The sequence below is a fragment of the Mandrillus leucophaeus genome, unplaced genomic scaffold (assembly GCF_000951045.1).
Source record: "Mandrillus leucophaeus isolate KB7577 unplaced genomic scaffold, Mleu.le_1.0 Scaffold103, whole genome shotgun sequence".
In the NCBI taxonomy this organism is placed as follows: domain Eukaryota; kingdom Metazoa; phylum Chordata; class Mammalia; order Primates; family Cercopithecidae; genus Mandrillus; species Mandrillus leucophaeus.
In genome coordinates, this window is record NW_012098432.1 from 946,345 (window position 1) to 958,866 (window position 12,522).

Sequence of the window (12,522 nt, forward strand, 5' to 3'; positions counted from 1 at the left end):
TAAAAGTGAAGGTGTGTGCTTCTTGGAAAGTTCAGACGGAGTACATTGACTGATGTTTGGATCAAATTCCTCTAACTTGAATGAGTTACCTTGGAAAATTATCTCTACAAATTCTTACTTACATTTCTGACTGTCAGGTTAAAGTGAATAATTATTTTCTGCATACCTAGATGTGATTTGGAAGCATCTGTGTTTTGCCCTATTCTGTTGAGAGGGAAACTAGCTCTGTTTCATGTGCTGGTTTTCTGTGTCTGATACTTGATGTTTCTGTTGCTGTGATGTAATTTATTCAAGATAGATATGATAGATGTTGAAAAGGGAAGAAGTAGTGAAGCTGTGGGGGAAATCAGACATTTATTAAAACGTTTCCCATTTTTTTTGTGGAGGGAGGGCTTTGGTGTATCTGGGTTTCTCAGAATAGCAATGATACCTATATTTCAAAATGTCTTATAAAACCAAGCATGAATCTTTTTTATGGTTTGTTGTTTTATCTACCACATTGTTCTCATTTATTCAGTTGACTATCATAGAGGAACAGATATGGGAAAGAAGGCTTAAAGAATTCATTTGTCGTGAGATCTCATTTGTGTATTACGGTTCGGTATTTGCAAACTAAAGGTGTTCAGTCAAATAACATGTTTTACTTGGAAACCAAGGTATTTTTAAGGAAATTGCATCTGAATGCCTTCAGGTGCCCATTGTTTCATACCCAGCTGTCTTAAGAAATTACACTCTGCCTTGCTCTTACAAGCATTTGAGTTTTCAGTTGTTTAGCCTGTAAGATCATCAGAATTTTATCATCAGTCTCTGTTGCTAACTCTGCTGTATTTCACCTGGTAAAGATTCTAAATAATTAATAATAAAATGTTTCCAGAAAACTTATTTTTAGTTTAGATGTAGTTCAGCTCATCAAACCTTTTAGGAATCAGCAACAGCAAGAAAGAAAATAGCGTGGAGTCCTTTGAAACGGTAGCATCTAAAAATTTTACCCTGTACTGCTTTAGAGTAAGCAGAAAGATGAATGTAACACAGGAAGTAAAGAGAATAGCAGAAATATCTTCAAATTATTATTTCTTCCTTCTTTCTCTTAAACTAATAGAGTTTTAAAATGAGTCAAATACATATTTTAATTGATAAACTGAGTTTATATTCACCTATTGGAAACAGTACAACATATTTTACATCAGGTTATGAAATATGGATGTTTTACTAAAAGACAGGAAGAGCTTTTTCCAGTCTTTAAAGTAAATACATATTCAAAGAATCTTAAGGCATACCATTTATTCATATTCATATCTATTGAAATACTGTACATCCACATACTTCAATAAATAGTTAAAAACCTGACCTCTTTTTAAATCATTTCTGGATTTCAAAAAACAATTTTTATTGAAAAGATTAAATAGGTAACTTTTGGCTGTGTCACAAAGCTAAGCACAATGGATAAATTAACAATTATTCAGTAAATTTGATCATTGTAGATGAATGACTTTGATAATTTAGTTTTTCAGAGTATTTTGACTTCAAACATAGGGGTATTTTTATATATATATGTGTGTGTGTGTATATATATATATGTTTTTTTTTTTTTTGCCCTGAATTATCTGGGTAATTTTCTCAGTTCTCCAGTCTACTTTCTAGATATAGCTTAAACATTATGATGAAGCATTAATTTTTCAGTTAAGTTATAAACCCCCCAAAAGCGGCTTTACGTTTGAAATTCTCTCTCTCAAATCTCTTAGTGTCTCAAAAACACTCACATTACTATAACTTGGGCAATACTTTTTATTATATAATTGCTGCATAATAGGAACTCAATGGTATAATAGGACTTACGTTTCAAATGTGCTCATTGTAAAACATAATTACACCACTTGCAGTTAAACTAAGAATGCAAATGTGTAAGTTAACTACCCTAACACTCTGATTCTTCCTTCCCTCTCATCCTTTCTTTCTCCCTACCTTCTTCCCTTCCTTCCTTCATGCCTTCCACCCTTCCTTTATTCCTCTTTACTGCCTTTCCTTTTCATTCTTTTTCTTTTCTCTCCATTCTCATTTTTAAACTGCTACTTATTTTTCTTTCTTCCTTCTTTAAAAAAAATAGGGGCAACAAAAGGAGTCCCACAAATGGAACCTGTAGAAAATATAATCCTGAAATGAACAGCTAACAAAACTTGTTATAGATTAAAAGATAAATCAATTTATAAAACTGCTATTCTGAAATTGCAACAATCTTGTACAGTCAGGACTGATAAAATGGAGTAATCAGACATTTTATATGTCCATAAATGTAAAATCATCTACTTGAACATTATATGCAATACATTCACACAATAAAGCAAATACTGTAGCCTTATTTGACAATATTGAACTCATAAATACTCATGATTTCACTCTGTCCGAGGGCCTAAGGACTAGGAATGCTGCTGTGATACAGAAAAACATAGTGAATACCTCCTCTATTTAAAAATGTCACTCAAGAAAGTCTCTTCTAACATAAAGGCAAATACATATAGCTACTGAGCTATGACTGTACTTCTGTCACATTCTATGGTAAAAACACCAGACTCCACAAATTCGGAATCATGACAACACTTTGAACTAATTATTTGGTTCATCCATAGTTTATACCTCAATTTACCTACAAACCTTACAAAGAGGAGGTATTTTAACTCTAGGAAAGCGGTCACTGAATAATACGCATTCTTGATCTGTTTCTTTCTCCCAAACAATGGTACTGATGGTTAACATTTTCTGTGGTAGCACCACTATTTCTAGTAAGTAGATTATTATGGAGTGTGCCACTTTAAAGCTGCAATACAAAATAATATTTTGTAGTTTATTCACCAATTCCACAAAGAATATTTTTTAAAAGCAAATAAATAATAAAGTTAAATGCCATATTTGTTCTAAAAACTCTTTTTTAATGTATCAATCAAAATAATGTCATACATTTATTATAGTTAGTAGATTTACTAGCTTTATGCCTTATTATTGCGATTTTGTGGAAAGAGTATACTATGTCCCCTCATTTAAGATTCACTTTTCTAATTAAAATTGATTTATGGTGTACTTTGGGACTAAGTTTAACTTGAAGAAAAAAAAAATCACAGTTTTTAAGCCATCCCTGCTAGGGCAACATACTAGATATCTCAAATATGTATAACCACTGCAAAATTTCTTGCCTCTAATTTTATTGTAGGATCTTTGTTGTTATGACTTATAAAAGGGGACTATTTGTAGAAATCTAGGTGTACTGAAATTGGTAACTTCATCAAACCCGTAAAATGGCTTTCAAGGTGATGGTCTTTCTTTAGTAAAGAGTGAAACCATCAAACTATTCCTGCAATTTAATGTTTAGAGTAACAGCATTTTCCTTCAAAATGTAGTTTTCATTATTTATAGTAGAAATAATTTAACATTCACAGTATTTTGATAATTAGTATATCTTAAGATATTCTCATCATTGGTGTTTTGTCTTCATTTGATCACATCTTACATATATCATGTAAGAAAAAATAAGGGATGGTCTTTTTTGGTTTTACTTGTTTGAGCTGAAATGGCTATATAGAAAGATTTTATTGAAGAATTACCTATTTTAGAGATTGGTCTGCTACATACCAATATAGAATGTCTGTTATAATATATTTTGGAACTTTTAAAATATATAACATGCATTCCAGACTATCAACCGAGTGATATTTTCAGATGGAAAATATGCAAAATGCTCCTGTCCACAGGAGCACTGCCTCTGTCATACTAACTTAGCTGCCACGAAACAAAATTAATGATGAGTGCTTACCAACTCATGTAGTATTAGGTGATAGGACTTTGTGCCCTTTCTGACAAATCATCTTAAAATTTTTGGCTTGGAATAGTGAAAGGAAAAGATGCTGTATTGCTAGGCAATCCTTTGAGTGGACTGTGCTGTCTTTTTAAAGGAAATGGTTTCCCACGGTGGATCTAACATTTAGCTACAACTAAAGAAATCACATGGTATATTTACTATACTGTTATTAAATTGTTTCTCATCACAAGAACTGAGTTAGTGTGGGGCAAAATTCACAAACCCCACTGTCAGTGCAGGAAGAGATTTTTACAGTCCAATAGCTCCTTCCTTCATTACTTAGAGATAGTGTATGGTTTAACTATCATTCTGGTTTATTTTTGCTTTCAAATTGTAAGATTTAGCAAAACATTTTATATTAGTTGGAGACAAAGAGAAAAATATTATTTTATGAAGGCACACCCATGCTGAACTTACAGGAAAGAGAAGCAGAGCTGCACAGCCAGTTATATTACAAGGCTCATTCCTGAAACCTGAATATCATGCGAGCAGAAAAATCTAGATATGTGTTATATTTTGAAGAAATAATCTGAAGGCAATATTATTTGCTTTTTTATCAAAAACGAAAAAATGCATCTTTGTAAATGTGGATTGACTCTTATTGAAACAGGGAACTGAATGCTTGTATTGCAGCCTTAAAGAATCACATATTCACTGCAATATTCGTTTTTGTAAACTACAGCCTGCAACCTAGCAGACCATGACTGAATGCTTTTGAAAAGTTGTAGATTACAAACATGAAATCACAATTAATATCCTCTAAAAGTAATTTCAGAGCTTTCACATCTTAAAAAAAGGACAATGTGTACTGCTTCACAAGGTAATGTAGCTAATCAAAAAAGAGTAGAATTAAAGTATTTACATAATGAGCAATTCTACAGAAGGCGATCATCCCCATGTAAGCACTGCTGATTATATCCCACGCTGCTTTTAACAAACTGTACCAGATTGGATCCAGCCATCAGCACTTTCAGAGAATCCTTAAAAGCCTTTTATGGGTCTTTAAATTTATTGTAGAATGGCATTCTTCAGGTAGAATATGCTGGTGAAAGAGGACAGTGTCAACACAAGGTACCAGCAGGAGAAAAGAACATCAGCGTTTCCGGTAATTCCATACTGGGCTGTACTTGGAGCTGGAAAGAAATGGAAAAGATTAAATCAAAATGTAATTTGTGTCTTCCAAGATCTTGACAATAATCAAAAGGTAGCCAGGTGCATTGGGGAAAGCACTGACATTGGAGTCGGACAGACTTAAGTTCATATCTGATTCTGCTATATGACAATGTGTGGGCTATGTGGCTAACTTCTCAGAGCTTCAGTTTTCTCAGGGCAAAATGAAAATAATAGAAATAATAGAATCCACCTCACAGGGCTGTGGTGAGAATTGGAGATGAAGCACATACAGCATATTACATCAACTAAACACATGCTAAGTACTCAAAAGCTACTAACATTATTATTCCTCTTATACATACTGTAAATATTTGTATTAGTGGACAATACTCATTCATGCGTGTATATGTAGCTGTGTTTTATTAGCTAAATACTGTACTAAATGCTAGAAAAACCAGAATATTGTCCCTTCCAAGGCCTTTTTTTTTTTGGTGAGAAAAGATCTTCAAACAATTATAATACAATTCTGGGAATATTAGAGTTGCATGTGCATATCGCAGTAGCACAGACAAATTGTGCTTTTAAATATGCTGGGCAAGGGAGATTTCAAATACAGTTTTACCAAAGGAGACTATCATGTGGGTAGAAGAAACAACATATTCAAAGGCATAAGAAAAGGACAGAGCAAGGTGTATCATGTAGAATGTAAAGGTAGATTTAGTCTTGCTGAACCATGAAGTTTGAGGCCTGAAGTGGAGGGAATTGAAACTAGACCTCTAGACAGGTAGAATGACCTCTACTGTAATGAAAAAGGGACTAGGTTTTTATACTGAAAGATATTTTGAAGAATTTGGAGAGTTGAATGTGTGACTACATTTACACATCAGAAAGATTACAGTCTTATATATGGGGAAGTTCACATGGTACTTGGCTAACAGTTATGTTGAATTTTCATTGAATACCTGAAGATTCATCACGTTTGGGATATTGTTGGAGTGTTCTGAAGGGGTACCACTTTGTTTATGAAAGGATAGTTGCCTACTTGTATGTAAATTATATTGTGTTCCATAAATTAAATGTTACAACCATGTTTGGACTTGTTTGAGACTGATTCTCATTTACCATCATAATAATAACAGCAATAACAAGAAACCCACCAGCATATTTTAACCACCTTTTCTTAATGAAACCTGGATTTCAAGCACTATTTCCTAGTAGAAATTGAATAATGTAGCAAAGAAATCGACTACTTCATTTCTAAATTTATAACTCAAATCCAGGAGCAGGTTTAGTCACACTGAGTTTGAATTACCAGAGATAGTTTTAATGAAACTTTCACAAATGACTATATTACTCTGTAACAAGAAGAATAAATTGTGTTGTTTACACTTCCAAGAAATTAAAGGGGATGAAAGATACATTGGTCCCTGCAGTGGGAAGTTTCCTTGACAATGCAATTATTGATTCCAGGTGAGTGGGATTTGAGCACTGAGACTACTATTTTTTAATAAACAGAGAGCAAAATTAACGATTTAATGCATGTATATAATTACAAATGAGTTTTTTTTTAAATAAAAAGATGAAGAAAGTAAGCCTATTGTTGAACAGATAGCTTTTCAATTTCTGATACATACAAAGTCTAATTTAAAGCTACGGAACTCCTTATTTTCCCTTTTTCAAGACCTAGAAAAATATTTTAAAAATATAAATAAATCTTTGTTTAGTATATGACCTTCTCAATAATAGTTATGCTAGAATTGTTTTTCAAGAAAGTTGAGTGTAATAAAACTTGCATACTGGTAAAGGACCAATAATATGTAAAGCATATAAATGGTTTCACAAATAAGAAATAAAATTTAAAAGCTAAGCATAAAAAGCAAAGGTGAATTATTTTTGTTATGACAAATTAAGTAGTAACATTAAATGGGTAGATTATCAAGGCCCCTCAAAACTCCTTATCCATCCTTTAAAATGCATTTTTGGGCAATCTTTCCTGGATCCCCTCTCCTTCTCCAACAAACTGAGCTGACTACCCCTTTTGTGTCATGAGACCATGAAATATATATGTTATGTAACATCACACTGCATTGCAAATATTTGTTTACATATTCATTTCTTCCAACAGATTTAAACTCTTCTAGGTCATGTCTTATTCATCTTTGTGTTTCCAGACATAAAATCTGGCAAAGTGTGGTATATAGTGGATGCTCAAGAAATGTCTAAGTAAATGACTCAATCAAATGAATGGGTCATAATCAAAATGAGTATTTCTATCCTACAAAATAGAATCTCTTCTGTAGCAAGCCACATGATTATAGGCTAGAAAATGTACTATAGTAACATTCATTCATTCATTATTCATTCATTCATTCATTCATTCATTCATTCATTCAGCAAGTTTTAATTGAACTAGGTACCAAGCACTCTCCTAAGTGCTGGCAATGCAGCACCTAATAAGATAGGTATGATCCTTTTATTACTTAATTCTGCCTTCCCCAATGTAGTTTTATCTTCTTCCACTCAGCCTCCTATTGTCTTAAACATAACAAAGATATTACCAATAGCATATTTTAAATTTATTACTTTACAATTAAAATAGCATACATTTTTTTCACTGATGCCACAAATGTATATACTTTTTTTTGTTTATGAATATAATACTTATATCAGTCCTGAAATAAACTAGAAACTGGGGGATGAATTATTAGCTTGCAGTTGTTACAGGCGATAGACTGTGGAGCAAACGTGAATAATCAGTAGACCAAAACACAAAGATCTAAGTTAGTCACCATAATGTGAGATCAGATACCTAATGTCAAGTTCTATGTCATCAGTCATACTCTTTAACTATCTACTGAATATCTATTATGTTCATGGGGTTGAATTAAGCCTCACATAGGCAAAGATGAATAAAACCCAATCCTCTCTTTCAGGAAGAGCTTATTCTAGTTTGGGATATAAATAAATAGGTAAATATAGAACATTAGGGTATATGGAACTTGAAGGATAATATACAAACTTGGGAGGACTCCCTAGGGGGTCACGGCAGATAAGTAATCTAGGCAACAGTTACAAATACAATTATTTTTTACAAAATGCAATGATATACATACGTTAGTACACACATATCTCATTTTTAAAATGGCTCTATAACATTCCATTGTTGGGGTATGCCATTGTTGTGCAACCTTATTCCCATTAGCTGGCATTTATTATGTGTGGTTTGTGTGTGTTATGACTGTTTGGCTGAATTATTTGAAGAACAGTGCTAATGATACTAAAGGTAAGGGCCTCAGTATTATTTGGGTCAATAGATTTTCTTAGGTTAAATGCAAATCTACTACTTGATCTTAAGAAAATAACCATTAGCTATTAGAAATTAGCTTCAAGACTGGACTGGACTGAAATATCACTTAGAAAAAAACCTTCAGAAAATCCCATACGACATTTTAAGCATTACCGCCTTTCCCCCATATTACTTAGTAACTGGTAATACACTTACACTCTTAACCTGTTTAGGTCAAGAATGTCTTGAAGCAAAGATACATTATATATATCTTTTATCTTTGATACTGAACACAGAGTTTGGTACTTAATAGGTGTTCAGTAAATGTTTGTGCTTCACATCCATTTCCCCCAGTTACCACAAACCTATACGGAGACAAAATACCTTGACTTCTTTTGTCAGAGAGTATCATCTTTTCCTTTTGTATTTTTGCTGAATCTTTCTTCTTCTTCTTTTAGTTTCAGGCTTATTATACTTTGACCTGTACAGGTCAGACTACCTCCCTTAAGTATTTTGAGCAACAAGACGGATCATTAAGTAGACAATATGGGAACAGAGCATGTACTGAACTTGATAACATCATACTCTTGCCACAAAAGACTGTCAGCATAGGTGAACCCATAGGTCCAAGCTAGAAGCCTGAATTCCTTAGAAGACATCTAGTTGAGCCTCTGGGATGGCCAGACCTGTTGAAGGATCTCTGCCAAGTTTTTAGCTGCTTTTCAATATCATGCTGCTATTTACCTTAAGTAAAATTAGGCAGGATAGGTGGTGTGATCAGAGGTGTATCTGGGCTATGGCAAGGGCTTTAGTTTCATTCTAAGTGACATGAGAAGCCATAGGAGAGTTTGATTATTTTTAAAGGATCACTTGGCTACTCAGTAGACAATAGATTGTACTAGGAAAGGCAAGAGTAAAGCCTATGCTGACCCGGTGCAGTGGCTCATGCCTGTACTCCCAGCACTTTGGGAAGCCGAAGCCGGTGGATCGCCTGAGGCCAGGAGTTCGAGAATAGCTTGGCTAACATGGCGAAACCCCGCCTCTACTAAAAGTACGAAAAACTAGCTGGGCCTGGTGGCATGCACTTGTAGTCCCAGCTACTCAGGAGGCTGAGGCATGAGAATCACTTGAACTCGGGAGGTGGATGTTGCAGTGAGCCAAGATCGTGCCACTGCACTCCAGCCTGGGCGACAGAGCAAGACTCTGTCTCAAAAAAAAAAAAAAAAAAAAAAAAAGTAAAGCCTATGCTAGCTCACATTCAAGTATTCCCCATTGTCTATTGAGTGAAGCCAAAACTTCAGGAACCTCTGCCATCTGGTTCTAGTCAATTTATCCAGACTCACACCACTTCTTCACTGCAGTCATACAAGCCATTTTCTGAGAACATAAGAGTGTTTCATTACCCCATGTCCTTTACACATGCTACCTCCTTAAACCTAGATAGCCTTCCTATTCCTCTTTGCATATTAAAGTCCTGCTCATCCTTAAACATCAAAAATACCAGTTTTTCCATGAGACCATCCCCAATCTAAGAAAAATTATTAGTCTTCTGCTTATACCTAACTTCAGAAATGTTTTCTTTCTTCTTAACTTATAATTAGTTATATATATGTGATATATAAATATAAACATCTTGAGGTTATGGAACATTCCTCCCTATATGTGCATCTGTATCTTATATCAAATGTCTTCAATTGATGTTTATTGGATTGGATGTGAAATAATATTCCTAAATATGCATGTGTCTAATTCAAGACCATTTTGATAGACTATCCTATTTTAATAGTTGTTCCTATGATTTCTCACCCTCAAGACAAAGTGTTTAATGAAATTGTCCTATTTCTTTCTTATGACCTGCTTAATTGTTTTTGAGGAGAAGAATGAAAAAAAGAGAAGAAAAGTTTAAATTGAGAATGAGAAAGAAAGGAAGAGGATAAAGGAAAGAAAAGGTTGAAGTTTTAAAACAAATACAGAGAGCATACCCAGCCCTTGAACAATGTATTAGATTGTATTATATTTACCATTTTATTGAAAAAAAAGAGAAAGAAAATAAAATGCAGTATGTAAGGGAGACTGATTCTGTTTTCAGATCAGAATTTAAAACAAACAACAGAACAGGCTGTCATTCTTTCTAGTTCTTAGTAAAGCTAAGACATTCTAGTCTTTAAATATGACATTGTATATAATATATGAACTGTAGAGCTGGATGACATTGGTTCAAGTTCCAATTCCACGTCTTTCTAACTGTACTAACCTAGGCAAGTTTCTTAACTTTGCTGAGTTCAGTATCTTCATCTGCAAATGAGGATTGGTAGTATCTCAAAAGTTATTGCAAAGATTAAATGTGTTGTTATGTATAAACCACCCAGTACAGCACTTAACAAAGCATTAATACTCCTTCAAGGATGATCTAAACACTCCTCATTCACTTATTCCTTTAACAAATTCAGTGTGTGCTATGTGCCAGGCACTCAGAGGCAATGAGCAAAGCAGAAATGGTTCCTGTTCCCACAGAGCTTTCTGTTTAACTTGAGATGCTTTGCATGGAACAAGTATATTTTATTTAACTTTTAATCTACACTTGGTTAAATCACTGTTTCTCTGGTCTTGCAAAGATGTCTTTCATTTTTGCTTACAAAAATATTAATTCTTTATTTTTTCTTGACTTTGGGAGGATTTTCATTTAATGCAATTTATAGCTAGATAATTGTCCAGTCTCCTCTGATTTGCAATTTCTTCAAAGTCAGAGGATATGACCTGTTCCTTTTCTTCTCTTTTGCCAAAGAGAACAGCATGGTGAGTGAAATTTAGAGAATGGTTTCATGGTTGACCTAATGACGAGTTTGTTTTTAGAGAATCTGTCTCAGGTATGAAGCAAAAGTGTCCAGGCTGAGTGGAGTGTAAGCTTTTGAGACTTCTTCCCATTGACGACAGGAAGATCTATTCTGGATTTTAACACATATCTTATATCTTTTCTAATTACAATTTTCACTACCAATTACCACAGCTGCTGCATATTCTTTTCTGTTTTGGCAGTTTTCCCTTGTATTGCTCTAGTTTGTATTTTGAGGCAACAGCAAATGTAACTATGAAATATTTAGTTTTGGTACAATACGAATTGTTTGCCTAGAAATTTCCTTAAATTACCCAAGCTTTAACTAAACTAGCTTTAAGTCATGTTTTTAAGATTTCTGTTGCAATCTTAGAGTTACTAAAGCTATATTAATTCTGCTTCTGTAAGACAAAACTGGCCTCGACTTACATTTTCCTGAGGAAGCATATACCTTAATGGGAAGCACATGATTTACACCCAAATAACATTTCATGCAGAAGAGGGTGATTAATGTGTACTCAAAATAGAGAACACATACGTTTACTGAGAAATTAAACACCATTGATTAGATCCAATTGACAGTGTGATCCTGTTTCATTACATACTGTGGGAGGAGTTTGCTCAAAAGATAATTAAATCCTCTCTGAAGCAATATCCACCCCTTTCCACCATCAGCAGCTGCAGGGGATATCCGGAGGCTCAGATTACACTTCCCTTTTTTGTATCACTTAATTTTACTTAAACACTGGGTAGAGATTAGGAGAGAAAAAGAAGCAGATGCAATATGCTTTTCTACTGGCATATAACTTTGCATTATGGTATCTGGAAGAATCAAGCAGGTCTCACACAGGTGACATAATTACACTCCTTTCCATTATTTCTGGTGAAATCAAATAGTCCAGATCCTAAGATGAGATGTGCTGAGTTATAGATACAGCACCGACATGCTATATCTTCTCATGTACCACCTCCCATCTGTGGCACTGCGATTTCTAGGAAGAGAGCTTTGTTTGTGTGAATATTGCATGCTCCTGTACTGTAGACCCTCTGGGGTCTTTTTCTCCCCCTCAACTTTAGGGTTGAAGAATGCCCGAGTAGCACAGTTGTCATGTTGTAGGGACCAATGTAGAGATTTTCTGTTTGTTTGTTTACTAAACACACCTTCATTGTGCCATGTCTCCTGGAGCGCAGAGAGGTAAACATACCATGGTCCTCTTTTCAATTAGCTCTCAGTGTGGTCAAGTAACAATTTAGGATTCCCTACCACAGTCACCTCCTCTTGCATTTAGGGAAAGAATGTTAAAATTGGATAAACGGCTTCAGATTCTTGTCAGTCAGCTTTCCTGTCTGTCTTCTTTAGAAGAAGTCAGGCCAACAAGTGCACACTGGTGTTCTTTTCTTGAATTAGAGGCCAAAGGTCATAGAAAAATTTGTATTTAGATA

At 34.3% G+C, this 12,522-nt stretch overlaps 1 protein-coding gene across 2 annotated transcripts in view; it reads right to left on the bottom strand.

The window, feature by feature from the left end:
• Window positions 1-1,124: 1,124 nt before the first annotated feature.
• NEGR1 (neuronal growth regulator 1) overlaps window positions 1,125-12,522 on the bottom strand; it is a 942,943-nt gene continuing 931,545 nt past the window's right edge. For both annotated transcript variants that reach the window (XM_011977699.1, XM_011977695.1), the window contains one exon: window positions 1,125-4,980. In XM_011977699.1, the coding sequence (XP_011833089.1) occupies window positions 4,856-4,980 (125 nt within the window). In that variant the 3' untranslated portion in view covers window positions 1,125-4,855. The remainder of the gene's footprint in view (window positions 4,981-12,522) is intronic.